The following is a 14,816-nucleotide window of genomic DNA, read 5'->3' as shown; positions in this document are numbered from 1 at the left end:
GTAGATAAATTAAAGAAATTGAATAATTAACGCTTTACCATACCTCTGTATCAGTCTTAGCGTCCGCATCCCCAATGGACCTAACTAGCTCCTTAGATATCGCCATCAAAAGGTAATTAGTAATTTTCGCTTTGGCTTCACCATTCACTTCCCTTCCTTTCGCCGGAGTGATTTCCTTGCACAATCTCGTTAAATCATCATCCACCGTATTGTGTATCCTCTCGAACAAATCCTCAATAAGTTGACTGACTAGTTGACTCCTCATCGAAGGGCAAGAACATCGCGCATCAGACGTTATGTAACTCATGCTATGATGCATTCTGCCGTAATCTACTTTTTTAGGTACAGCCGTGTATATTGAATATCCTTCATCAACGTATTCTGTTCTTTCTGGTTTCAATTCCACACGAGACGCATGATAAGTTTGTCTCATCGTCTCGCTTCTCAACTCTTCCAATTCTTCAGTTTTTATGGACAATTCGTGACTTAAAGTCTTTATTTTCTCGTCGCATTTCCTCTTGCATTGGGTCAATGCTTTTTGGGTTAGTGCTAGCTGCTTTTCCAGAGATTCAACCTGAGAAAACACGTCTCCTTAAAACGTCTTCTGTATCACTTCATGCATATTTACACGGCACATGTGGAGCCTCTTGCAGCATGCAACTTCGTGAACCGAGCGTTGAAACAATACCGATAAAACGCGTGGGATCAAGCGGAACGTGCAAAGCGTTTGATGGAAATTAATCGCATCCAAATGGCAAGAACAAAACCAACAACCAACAAACATAAGCAAATACGTAACTACACATTAATAAAATTAATCTTAATTGGCCAGTGAGTATAAAAATATTTGAGGTAAATTTTTGAGAACCAATTTTGATATTTTTAATATTATTTATATGAAAAGTAAGTAACTCTTAAAACAAATTTTTATTAATAATTTTCTTTGTCAATTTTGTTAACCTTATTCACACCATGGCCATCAAAAATTAATTGATTATTACCCTTGATGAAATAAATTTATTTGTATCTAAATCTTAAATTACCGGCTTAAAACTAAGCAGTCTACAAAAACTCATATTTAAAAAAGAACTTCCAATAAATTTATTTCATTTTGCGGCAGCACCAATCCCACCAAGGCTTGAAAAGCTTCAAATTGTATGTATGTTAACCCGAAAATATTTTGAAAATCATACCTCTTCCTTCAACTCGCCGTTAGTAACTTCTAACTCTTGGTTGTTCTTGCTGCAACGTGTCAGTTCTTTTCTGATTGTTTCTAAATCACCTAAGAATTGAACTTCAGTTTTCTTAGCGCTTTCCTTGTGACATTTGAAATCATCTTCCAACTGCCTGTTGGTTCTACGAAGCTGTTCCACTTCTTGCTACAAATTGTTATACATCATTAGAAATATACAGGGAGCGTGACAAGTGAAAAGATGTAATCTCTGCCGGGTAGGCAGTCCGGGAAAATGGCAAGATTTTATGTATGTAAATATCATCATGTAGGTTTATTAACTCTTAGTTGTATTTTATCCTCCTTACTATAAAATATTTACAACACTACATCTCACACAATTACAGACTACTAAAAGCAAACAAAAGATTAGGGTTAATTGCTTATTGCTATTATAATCCTTTTTACTAACCTTAAATCTTTTATCTACAGTTTGAAAAGCAGCCTCAGCTTTCTTAGCATCAGCATCGGCTTTGGAAAACATAGTTGTCAAATTTGAATTCTTCTCTATGAGGGTCTTTTTATCTCTTTCAGCTTTCTCCAAGGCCACCCTCATACCAGATTCCGATTCTTCTATTTGTTTGATCTTTTGTTTCAGTGGTTCTAAACATTTTTTCCATTTGTCGCGTTCGCTCTCCAAACACTTGACCTGAAAATGTAAATTACAAATATTGTTAAGACACTTCTTCTTATTTACGGATTATAGGAGATGTGCGTGTATATTTTTTGGTATCACAAATCGGTTTGTATAATCGGTTGTATAATAAATAAGACTGTAAGACTTTTATTAATAAATAAATAAATAAATTGCTCAGAAAGGAATGTACTGACATTCACCTATGACTATTTACCATTCAATGCGACTAGTAACATATTTCACATTTATATACATTTATTGGCAGAACTTTATAATAAATCCATATTTGTTCTAGTTAATTACTCTACAATATTCTTCTCAATTTCCGTCTATCTCTTATCTATATAATAAAGTAATTTACACTTTTAACATCTTCATCTTTGCCTACCTTACATAAGCCATTCTATCAAATTATTATTTATCTAACTCTTAAATGCACCTCCACCGCCTGCTTCATCATGCACATCTCTTAATACGCCAAGTCTCTTTCTTCCAGTTCTGCAATTCTTCAGTTCTTGTTCACTCATCAGTAAAGCACTATTTTAAATTCCTTACCTGTCCCTTCAACTGCGCCTCCACAGCTTGCGACTCCTCAATCTTCTTCTTGTACCCTCCCTCCATCTCCGCCCACATGTCATCTGCTTGAGTCAACATCTCTAAGTACGCTGTTTCTCTTCTTTCTAATTCTGCGACTCTACTCTTCAACTCTTGTTCGCTCATCAGCAAGGCACGGATCTTACTGCCCATCGCTGGATCTGCTGGTTGCTGGAAGGGATAATTTTAAAAATAAATATTAGATAGAAAGTAAATACTTGTTATAAGTCGAAATAATTAAAGGTAAAAATATAAGTCATAAAATTTTTGAAATCTACCACAACTTTACTCTCAACATTATTCTTATCACTAAAACAATTTTTAATATAATTAATGTCATCAAGAAATAAGATCATGTCATAAAGACATTACAAAAAAATAATGTTCTCAAAATATTTTTAAACATTTTTCATTTCAAAAGATGCAACACCAACTAAAACTGAAATATTTTCTCTTCTAAATCTTTTAAGGGCTTCTGACGTGGATCTAAGGCCATCATAATTTTACTCGATTTACATTGTGAGAAAATCAAATCAACCACTGTGAATCTAACCTAACAATTTCATCAGAGGTATGGTCATGGTAAAGATTTTAACGAAGTTACGTATGAGCGCAATCTTAATACGGTCTACTTGTGAAGTGTACCATACAAGATCTCGGAAAGTTTAGCGTTCTATCAAGATAATACTTGCAGACTTTCCAATTTCGCTAATTTCTACTACTTATCTTTTATCTATTAACTGTTAAAGAATTTACAAGATGTACAATTTGTATAGGGTGTAACGGAAAGGGGTTAAAAAGCACAGGATCCAACTAAAACCTATGAAAATAAACAGCTTTAATGTTGTACTCCCATAGTAAATTCATCTAAAGCCTATCGATACTTTTGTATGAGGAACATTTTTTTTCGCATTTCACCTTATGCTCCTTGGGAAAAGTTGTTTGATTTCATGTGCTGATTTTGTCCTGTGCGGATTGATATCCCTTTCCGTTACATCCTGACACAACAGTCATTTATGATGACGCCGGATTCGCTCCAGCGAGCACAAAATTGTGACAATCATCACAACAAAAATCATAAATACAAAATTTATTTTTATCTGCATTATTAAACAGTGCATTAATAACTACCTGTCCATCTTCATTTCTAGCATTGATCTTCTTTTCAAGTTCAGCTATCTTCTCTTCTAATTTAATCTTCTTAGCTTCTGCTCCACAGCTCGTAGCAACAACTTGTCTTTTCACTGTCTCCAATTCTTCTTCCAGCTCTTTCACTTTCTTCTCGAGTTTTGACGTTACACTGGATGCATCTCTTTCTATTTTCTTCTTCTCGGCTAATAATCTGAAAATGTAAGAGAAATTATTTCATTTAATTTTTTAACTTGATCTTTTCTTTCTTTTTGTTATCTTATAAATAAGGTTTTTATTTAATAAAATTACAAACCAAAAAAATAATTGCAGCTTAGTGATTTGTCACTAAACAACTTTTGGCAGTAAATATGATACTCATTTATATATAAATATGGCCCAAAATACATGAATCGATAGTTCTAATTTACCCAACAGTATTTTCAGGTCATATCGATTCAAAAGCGATTTTAGAGACAATGCATTAACAATGAGCTATGACCCAGTTTAGTTTGTAATAGGACGGCAGTATGTTCTATTAATATTTAAAATCTAAAAGCTGTGTAGAGTTCAGTTTCAAACATTTATATAAATCAAAACAATTCGTTTCGTATCTTCATGTGTTTTTTTGTTACACCCTCGGTTCAGTCGGACACAAAATATATTCTATAACCAATCGTTTTGTGTTTTAGAGAGTTCTCAGTTGCTGCTGTTTTTTTAGATTCGCTTTCCGCATTTCGTACTTTGTCTGGTTTTAGGCATTTCTTAGCTTTCAGTCCAACCACAAATAATTTCTGGCGTTAACATGCCAGGATCCGTTATTACCTTATTACATACTATTCCGAATATTTATAGATAAGACACAATACTAAACGTATTTCATAACAAAATGATCGTATTGTTTCAATTCACAATGCATTACACAAGAAACTAAACGAAGTCTTTGCTACTATCAAAAAAAAACTAAACTTTGATACTCACTTTGCCACCTCATTCTGTAATTGCTTCAAATTCTGCGGCGGCTCCGTGTTCATATCGTTCCAAGCCACCAGAGCTCCGCATTGACCCTTATTTCTTGATTCTTCTCTGACCTGAGATATGAACGCCTTGGTCTCTTGACTGTACGGTGCCATGCGACTTATTAAAGCCCGCTGGAAATCAAAAATGAATGACTAAAATTTTCAAAAGCAGTATATTCGGTTTGGATTTTACAATAAATATACGCGATATTTTTCGAAAAGGACTTTAAATTTTCAAATGTCTGGTAGGTTTGCGATCAAAAAGATTCTTAATGAGAGGACTTAAATAGATTAAAATAAGATCTTACCTGCCCTCCCATGGACAGATTAGCTCCTATAGCTTGAACCACATTCCATGCTATCAGCGCAGGGACAGCTTTCTCAAGTTTGCTTAATCTATTTTTCAGCTCAGCCTGCAAATAAATTCAGAGTTTATAATATATTTAGAAACGTTATTATATTTTTAGATAAGAAACTGTAATGTATTTCCGTTTCTGAATTCAGCTATAGTTGAAAAGCATAGGTTTATAAACATAATCTTCGTTTAACAAATATTTGTGAAAATGATGACTTTACTTAAAACGCATGCCTTTTGCAAATTGCTGAATAGTGGGAGTAACTACTGAAAGTAATTTTACCGTTATTGAAAAATATTCTGGAATCATTCATACAAGGCTAATAAAAACCTCTTGATCAACTTGTGTAAAATCTAAAATACTATTGCAAAATTAATACTGTTTAAAGCTGAAGCTGAAGTCTTACCTCTCTTGATTTCAATGTGCATTCCCTTTTAGTGAGTTCGCCCATCAGCCTTTCGGCCTGCGCCCGCGAACACTCCCTCTGCTCCGTCATGTCTCTTAGTTGAGCTGAACAGAGCTCATAGTCCATCTCAAGTCTACAATAGTTTTTAAACATTAAAAAAAATAACAATAACGTGGTAAAGGTTCTTAAATGGCAAATATTAAACAATACAAAACATTATACATCAAAAAAGCAATAATTCTTTATTAGCTATGAGGCCACTAATAACCACAAAATCTATATTTAATATTAATCTAACCAGATCTATCCAGTTAGCAAGAGATTTCAACATTCACGAAAATTAATACTACTACACTTAAAACCTTCATGCGCAATAACAATTAAAATGGTATTTATAACGCACATAAAAATTTGCTTTCAAAGATCTTTCGAAACCTTCTAATAATTAGTTCATAGTTTTACTTTAAAAAACACGCCAAGGTTCAGAAAATACTTACTGCTGCCAATGCAAACGAGTATCATTTTCAATTTCTTCTAATTCACAACATTCCTCTTCAAGCGTCTCATATTTGTCTTGGAGTAATGACAACTGCGATTCGAGATCCTAAGAAAGACGAATTATTTGTTAAATAAAAAATCAGCATTAATTAAATCTTAAAATTTAAAGATAATTAAATAAAAAGTAAAATAAGTTTACCTGTATCCTATTTTCAAGCAAATATTCTTTCTGCAACCTCTCCGCTAGCTTAGATTCCTTCACGTCCTGTGCCGCCTCATAAATAGAGATCTTCCCCTCCAAAAACTTTAGCCTCCTCTCATAATACTGCTTATGTTTTTTGCCTAGCTTCACACACCTGCACTCCAGGCCATCTCCTTCTTCCTTACTATTTAAACTCCTATTCCTAACACCTTGCCTCTCGAGTTTCTCCCTAATACTATTCAGTCGTTGTATTTCAGTGTTGAGTTCACCAGTACATTCGAAACTCTCGTTCACGTCTGTCTGTGTGCTCCTCGATTCAGTTTCGGCTTCCTCAAAGATTCCACTCTCTTGTAAAACGTTGCTGGGTTTCCTTTCTTCGCTACAGAGACTCTCAAGCGACTCGCATTTGTACCCTTTCTGCTGGTATGGTGTGACGGTGGCGATTGCTTTTTGAGTTTTGTGCGATAGAATGTCAGTTTCGGATTTTACTTTTAGATCACATAATCTCTTCGGTCTTGCCTGCAATAACAATAAATTGTTTTTTGAATTTGATTTAAAGTAGCTGTAACATGATTTAAAAAATGACACTGACAAGATTAATCAAGTAGTTTTCATTTACTATTTATGTCATTTTAAGAGGTGCAATATCAAAAGTTTTGTATGTTATAAGAATAGTGTAACGAACCTGATAACATTCGTCTTCGCTAACCGAACTGCTCAGCGCTTGGTAATTATACAGCAACATGAGCACTTGCTCCAAGCACGTCCTGTCCTCAGCCGATGCTGCGTTCAGAATCATCTGTTCCAAATGGTCCTTCACCGGGTTACTCTTCAAAGAATCACTGGATTCCGAGTTTCTGTCAAGTATATCGGCCAGGACTTGTGCTTTCGCGAAGTCTTCTTTAAAATCGTCATGCGGGGTGCCCAGATGCCGTCTGGTGTTGCATGGACTGCTTGGCGTGTGTGGTGATTTGTAGCCGGAGTCCATTCGCTTGAGTTCAGGGGACGCCGAGTCTTTGATACGGGATCCTGGAGACACGCAGCCTGAATCCGAGTCGGTCAGATTGTCCCTGGCGCCCTGAAAATTTAGACTCTGTTAATGAGATGACAAAAGAAAATGATTATTGTTTAGGAAAACTATTACTTATTCAATTCGATTTCTTCTATCGTTTGCCAGAATACATCATTATGACTTTTAATAAGAAAAAGATACGGAAAAAAATATCATTAAATTTTACATAGGTAAGCCAATAAAAAAAAAATTGGTTCATCTTAATTTTTAATTTAGTTATTGAGATTAATTTTTATTTTTACATTTAACTGGCCTCTATCGGCACAATCTTTGCAAACACGGAACACTTAAACATAAAAAATCATATGGATTATCCGTTCTGCGTAGTTATTTAAGGAAATGCTTATAAATGAATTAAAATTACATTATTATTATAATTATAAATTAATGAAACTACTGGCATATATTATTATTTTATCATGTAGACAACGAAAATCACCCATTCATTTCGCTAAGCCTTTCATGACAAATCGACTAAAAATCACACACAATCCCGTTGTAACAATAACTAATTGAATTACTTCAACTATTACTTGTATCGTTAATTAGAAAAATGCTTTGGCCTTCGTGGCGTGCACGAAACTGTTTGAAGACAATTTTATGGTCTTTAGTTAGTTACGGCGGAAACTAAGACCATTGTTGTGAAGAAATAAATGGATATTTGTACTTGTAAGCAACACAGTTTAAAATTAGCCGTGTTCATTACAAGTTAGTTTAGTTAATGAGTTAAACGGTGCTTCTTATAATGCAAGAGATAAAGAGATAGATATATAAAACTCTTTATTGCACCACAAGATTAAAACATACAAAACAGACATAGATGATACAAAAGCGGACTTATCGCTAACACAATGAGAAAAACTTTTCAAATTAATGAAAATGTAGGATACAACGTATACACTAATGACCTCATTTTTAGAGAAATCAAAAAACATCATAAGAAACATTCACTAATTCTGTATATAAAAAGCAAAAAAGTCTTATGGAACTTGTAAATTTTATTACCAATAATGCGTCACCAAAAATTTAGACCGAAAAAAAAACTAAGTCAAGCCAAATCCTCTGACTAATCTGACCAAACATGTCTCCAGTAGTTTATTACTATCTAAATCACGATTATAGCAGCCTGTAGGCAAAATATCACCGTCACAATATTATTTTAAAACCTCTAAAAGCTTCCATTGTTCATCGATAAAAATATAAGCGTTTGACAGTCTTTTTTACACCGTTATAAAGCAGCTAGTCAATAGAATACAAATAGGTGTTTGTCTGAGAAAGTCGTCTGTTATGGTTGGTATGAGGTGGGCGAACTACCACGATGACCTTATCCGTACCTCAGATTATATGAACCTACATCCGTAAGGCTTTTTTTTACGTATGGAAATACCTTCGTCTACCCGGCCGGCTACGATGACCGGACGGGTTATGTGGGGCTTAAACCCACTAAAACCACACGGTGCCATCGCCTACCGCTTTGTTGCCAGGAGCATGAGCTGCCCTCGCTCACATTCCCGACTTCAGTAAGGTAGCTTAACTTTTCGACTACTGTCTTCGTCATTGGACCTTTTATTTGTAAGTTTCCTTGCAAAGTTTGAAGGTCTGTGATCGCCATTGTAGAACTAGGTCAAACCACAATTATTAACGCCTGTCTCTTAATCCCCAGTCCCCATTTTAGACTGCCAAGGGTCCTAAAAAAGCTGCTCTCGCTCATATTCCCGAAGCGGCGGCCGGCATGCAACCTACCTTCAAACCGCATAAATCCGTAAGGCTACCATAACTTTATTCGGTTTCATAAATAGAATACAACTGCCAGTGAATCACGCCTCTTTCCCGGAAGGGTAGGCAGAGACTACAACTCTCCACTTGCCTCGATCCCTACATACTTCTTTCACTTCATCAACATTCATAACTCTGTTGCAAGCTCGACGTTTTCGGGTACTTTCGTACCTTTCGCTAGGACGTTCGTAATTTGATCCGTGAAATATTTACATTGACGCAATATTTTCTTTATCTTTGGGCCAAAGGCTTTTAGTAACCGACTGCCGTATAGATTCCGGAGATACTTAAAAATAGGATCACTCTCGTCACAATCCCGTGTGACTAAAAGAATAAAAAATTGTACCCAATTATATACCAATACCCAACGGCAGTGCCGTGTGGTTCCCGGCACCATTACAAAAAAGAATAGGACCACTCCATCTCTTTCCCATGTAAATCGTAAAAGGCGACTACGGGATAGGCTTACAAGCTTAGGATTCTTTTTTAGGCGATGGGTTAGCAACCTGTCACTATTTGAATCTCTATACTATCATTAAGCCAAATAGCTGAACGTGGCGATTCAGTCATTTCAAGACTGTTGGCTCTGTCTACCCCGCAAGGGCCATAGACGTGACCATATGTATGTATGTACCCAATTCAATGACATTTATTTCGTCAAAAAAAACACGTGTGGGTTGAGGAAAACATGGTCACGTGTTTCTTGACATTTTCACTTGTGACACGTGTTTTGTTTACCTCGTTATATAAGAGTATACCGATGAAAAGTCGCGTGGAGGTGTGGAAAGTCGTGTCACGTGGAACCTACCCCTATTACACGTTTTCTTTCTAGCTTTCTACTATTTCTTTTTTATTGAACGTTGACATATGACACGTGCCGTGTGGTTCCAGGCACCAATATAAAAAAGGACCACTCTCTTCCCTTTTACATGGATGTCGTAAAAGGCGACTAAGGGATAGCCTTATGAATTTGGGATTCTTCTTTTAGGCGATTAGCTAGCTCCCTGTGAAAATTTGAATCTCAATTCTGTCATCAAGTTGAAAGTATACTTTACTATCAGTCCCTACAAGACTGTTGGCTCTGTCTACCCCGTAAGGAATATAGATGTGACTATAATGTCTTGACATATTTAAACGTTTATTACACGTGGCAATAGGTTTGATTCACTAAGGACTTGTCTGATCCTATGTAAAATTTTATAATCAAGTCGTATTTTTAGTGTTTGTCATGTCATGACAGATTTTCACTATCAAATAACAAACACAGATTTCCCGAGCAACTTTCCAACTTTAAAATGTTAATTTTTATATGTTTGTAATCTCGTCACGTTTTTCTGAACAACGTTCTTGTTATTTCGCTCACAAATAGTTCAAAGTACTAAGGAGAACTCGAGGAAGCTACATTTACAGTACACAGTACAGTAGAAAAAGGGTATCTTACTACAACTAATTAGTACTAGTAGGATTTGAGATAAACTTCAACGTTCATCAACGAAGCTGTGAGACTCAACTCAAGCTAAAAGTGATAAGCTAAAATGCACTTAAGTTTAAAATGTCGACAAGTCAAAATTTTCAAACATATCCGGTGGGCTTTCAGTTTTCTCAAGATTGTTGGCTCTGTATACTCCGCAATAGATGAAGACGTGATTATATAATATGTATATACATATGTAGTGCCGTGTGGTTCCCGGCACTAATACAAAAAAGAATAGGACCACTCCATCACTTTTCCCATGGATGTCGTAAAAGGCGACTAAGGAATAGGCTTACAAACTTGGGATTCTTTTTAGGCGATGGGCTAGCAACTTGTCACTATTTGAATCTCAATTCTATCATTAAGCCAAACAACTGAACGTGGACATTCAGTCTTTTCAAGACTGTTGGCTCTGTCTACCCGCAAGGGATATAGACGTGAATGTATGTAGGTTTATATGTATAATCTCGAACCATAGCTGTATAAATATTTCCATTGAACTGCTACATTACGTATCATCATAGCAACCTTGATAGGTGACGTAATAGTCGAGTAAAGAACAGAGAACTATGGTAATTGATACTTGCACGACCACAGTAATGTAAATAATACGTATTTATGTGTATAAGGGCCACTGTCCTTCTATGCAACTGCGGTGATAACATACAAAGCGATATTCACATACTTACTTAACGGTGCCGTGTGGTTCCCGGCACCAATAAAAAAATATAAGAATAGGACCACTCCTTCTCTTTCCCATGTGTAAAGGACGAGTATGGGATAGGCTTATAAACTTGGGATTCTTCTTTCAGGCGATGGACTAGCAACCTGTCACTATTTGAATCTCAATTCTATCATCAAGCCAATTTAGCTGAACATGGCCTATCAGTCTTTTTAAGACTGTTGGCTCTGTCTACCCTGAAACGGAAATAGACGTGCCTTTATGTAGGTGTGTATGTTTCTTATGTTTCACACACACCGGTTTAGTAGAGCAGTGTTTTAGTAAGTCCCTACCTATGCGCCGTACAAGCAATTTTTCTAATAAAATAACTATTTGTTACCTTTATTGCTTACTAGCTGTGCCCGCAACTTCAACCTCGTGGAATGGTTATTTGGGGCATCATTGAAGCCCTCAAGGATAAATAATTATCCCCGTTTTTTTTTCACATTTTCCATTATTTCTTTGCTCCTTATATTTGCAGCGTGATGTTATATAGCCTAAAGCCTTCCTCGATAAATGGTCTATTCGACGCAAAAAGAATAATTCTATTTCACCAATAGTTCCTGAGATTAGCGCGTTCAAACAAACAAACTCTTCAGCTTTATAATATAAGTATAGATTATTTGTATTGAATGAAAATGATGCTGTTTTTAAAATACCTACATAGACACAAATCCATATAATTATAAGTCTTCATAGACTATCTTTCAAAGAACGTCTCAACAGGTGCCTTATATGTGCAACACAGGATGTATTTAACTATAAATCTAGCTCAGGAAATAGTCCATCTAACAAGTACTAAAACTGGAAGACCATGAATGTGCAACATATCTAGTACAATAACATCACGGTATATGGCACAGTGCCAATATTGCCTCAAAACCGTAAAGGTACCAAGTTCGATTTCCAGTCAGTGTTTAAAAAAATTGTAAGGTTTCAAGAATTAATTATTCTCACATTATACATATATTTCTTTGTATAATTTAATCATGGACTGCTTATTTGGCGAATATGAGTAGGTAGACTCAGAAATGTGAACTTGTAATATGTTTTATTCTGATTCAATGCCTCTACTTAATCAACTATCTAATTCATCAAAGAGCACTGTTGAATTATTTTTATTAACCCTGTTAATAAATTGGATAAAAACTTTATTTTTTTTTCACGGAGGTGGTAATTTTACATACATATAGTTACGTCTATATCCCTTGCGGGTTACACAAAACTAACAGTCTTCAAAAGTCTAAAAGTACATATGGTCTAACTAATATTTTTGAACTAAAGATATTATAAAAATAAAGGTTAAGTACAAGTACTTACGTATAAATATTCTAAACATTTGACATACAAAACATTCGTGACTGATACAACCTTATTCTCTTCAAGACGCTAAAGACATTTAAGTTAATATAGAACGTAGACTTTACTTAGGTATTCTAATTTAATACCTAACATTAAATGCGAGTACTTTATTCAGTACTAACCTTGTAAACTAGTTATGTACCTACGCACACTCGTTCAATTATCATTATTTCCTTAGGAAAATATCATTTCACAACATAAAAGAACAGTTATTTTCCTTAAAAAAATATCTGTTTTTGATACAAAGGTGCACAAGTAGAAAACACAAACTTATAACACCCTCCTTTTGGTCAGGTTAACATATGTAATAGGTAGTTCCCGTTTAGTTTAACAACAGTTTGTCTTTCTAACAAAGCTAACTAAACTTTAAATATAAACTGAATTACCAATCTACCTATCTTTTTAGATTATCAGACTTAAATTTGGAAAAAACAAATGTTAATTGTTTTTCACATTTTCCTGAATTGCCTTGAACTTTACAAAACAAATTAAGTACTTTATTCTATCTACTTACAGATTACGATGATACAGCCTTATCGCAATCATATTAATTATCATATCATACGTCAAAAACACATATCATTATTTAGATTTTTTAAATTTATTATCGTAAAAATTATATCAAGTATTAAATAATGTTTTTTTTTTTTTAATTTACTTACTACTTAATATATCTGCGAGAGCGCCAAAAGGTTATATATTTATTAAAAAAAAAAACTCACCTTGGCGAAATCCACATCGATGGCCAGCATTATTTATTTTTTGTTTAAATTCACTACACTTCACTAACAACCACTTGTTCTCGATCGCAATTCACTCTCACCTTATCGGGGTTCGCGTCCTCCAGTTCTAGAAGCCTAAACTCCATTAGTTCGAGTTGGTCTCTGGCATCTCGGAGCGAGTCGGCGAGTCGCGCGCACTCTCGCTCGGCGGTCGACGCGCGATCTGCCGCGGCTCGGCACTGGCCGCACGACTGTGGACGAGGGTGGCAATTAGTTTTGTTGTAAGGCGGACAATAAGTATTCTACTTAAACTGAAACACTTGTCTGCATTAGTTATATCATTTATCGTTAGATTAATTCAAGCATAATATGCGCTTTACACATGGTTTAGTTATACATAAGACTTTTATTTAATTTATTTATACTTTATGCACGTAAAATGTACACAAAGCATTCATCAGGCAGACATCGGTAATCTCAATGGACTAGATAGATTTTATCAAAGTCCACTATTGTTCATTAAATAAATTTAAACAAATTATCCAAGAAAGAAGTTGACTAAACAAATAGACTTAGGAACATGGGGAGTGGGGGAATGAGAACTTTAGAATGATTCCCCTCCGGGAAAGAGGCGTGACTTTTATTTCATAAAAAATCGCGATATTTAGTCAAAAATTTACTTTATCCAAAAATAATATTTACTCGTCGAAACTACGCGCGAGCGTCTCATTTCGTATCGCGTCGTTACACTTTTTATTGATGAACATTTTGTGATTGTCCGTCTTGAAGTCCGGTCCGGTCTCGGGTCAATAATAAACCGATGATTTTCCATGAAGTTAATAAAGTAAGTTAATAAAGAAAAAGAAGACTCTTGTTGTCTACCAATTTTGTGAGTACATAATGCTAAAGAAAATCTAAACATTTTATGCGACCTGGCCACCCTACATTAGATTGAAACACAATGCATATGACGCAATGAAAGCGCCAATAGTTTACTGGGTGACAAAATGTTTACAATGCAATATTATCTGGCATTTAGGAGGCTGCAACTTCAAGGTTGAGATTCTTTCATGTAAATAAGATCATTTTACTTCTCATAAGAAAAAAAATGAAATGTGAAAGCACCCTACGAAAACGTTCAAAAAATAAACAAAAGTTAAAATTAATGTTATAAATAGGAGACTTGAACTGGACTGAAAAGATTAACCTAAATTAGGAGGTCTTATATCTATGGCCGTGAGAACACAAAGAGAAATAACTGTAAATATGTAAATACTCCTTGATTTTAATAAAGTAATTAACTAGATGCAGAGTTTGATCAATCAGATTTAAATAACAATTTCCTGCATTTTGTGATACTGGAATTTTGTGAAATCCACTTATCAAGGCTCTACGCATTAGGCGTGGTCCATCCTGTTGCAGAGATACGAATATGAAACCGCTTATAAAAGAAAAAACTAAAAAACCAGACGCCTATGCTACTAACTAGTGTCAGACAACTTATTAAAAATGGCTTAATTTTTTTTTATGGCACTCACATAATCGCGACTTCAAATGCGTAGAGGTGTATTTAAAATTCCTTTACTTAAAGTTTAAACACAAAGGTACAGCTAAGAAT

At 35.0% G+C, this 14,816-nt stretch overlaps 1 protein-coding gene across 4 annotated transcripts in view; it reads right to left on the bottom strand.

Annotated features, from left to right (window-relative positions):
- Positions 1-14,816, bottom strand: part of LOC106137368 (axoneme-associated protein mst101(2)) — a 134,371-nt gene that overhangs the window by 3,005 nt on the left and 116,550 nt on the right. For 3 of the 4 annotated variants that reach the window (XM_013338182.2, XM_013338180.2, XM_013338184.2), the window contains 12 exons: positions 13,300-13,449; positions 6,757-7,149; positions 6,069-6,590; positions 5,869-5,975; positions 5,372-5,504; positions 4,918-5,022; positions 4,572-4,741; positions 3,594-3,804; positions 2,424-2,633; positions 1,644-1,880; positions 1,194-1,379; positions 44-574 (listed from right to left, as the gene is read on the bottom strand). In XM_013338182.2, the coding sequence (XP_013193636.1) occupies positions 44-574; positions 1,194-1,379; positions 1,644-1,880; positions 2,424-2,633; positions 3,594-3,804; positions 4,572-4,741; positions 4,918-5,022; positions 5,372-5,504; positions 5,869-5,975; positions 6,069-6,590; positions 6,757-7,149; positions 13,300-13,449 (2,955 nt within the window). The remainder of the gene's footprint in view (positions 1-43; positions 575-1,193; positions 1,380-1,643; positions 1,881-2,423; positions 2,634-3,593; positions 3,805-4,571; positions 4,742-4,917; positions 5,023-5,371; positions 5,505-5,868; positions 5,976-6,068; positions 6,591-6,756; positions 7,150-13,299; positions 13,450-14,816) is intronic. The other variant, XM_013338183.2, reaches the window with a different exon arrangement.

Source organism: Amyelois transitella, chromosome 8 (assembly GCF_032362555.1).
Source record: "Amyelois transitella isolate CPQ chromosome 8, ilAmyTran1.1, whole genome shotgun sequence".
NCBI classification, from domain to species: Eukaryota; Metazoa; Arthropoda; class Insecta; order Lepidoptera; family Pyralidae; genus Amyelois; species Amyelois transitella.
This window is presented reverse-complemented; position numbering and strand designations above follow the sequence as displayed.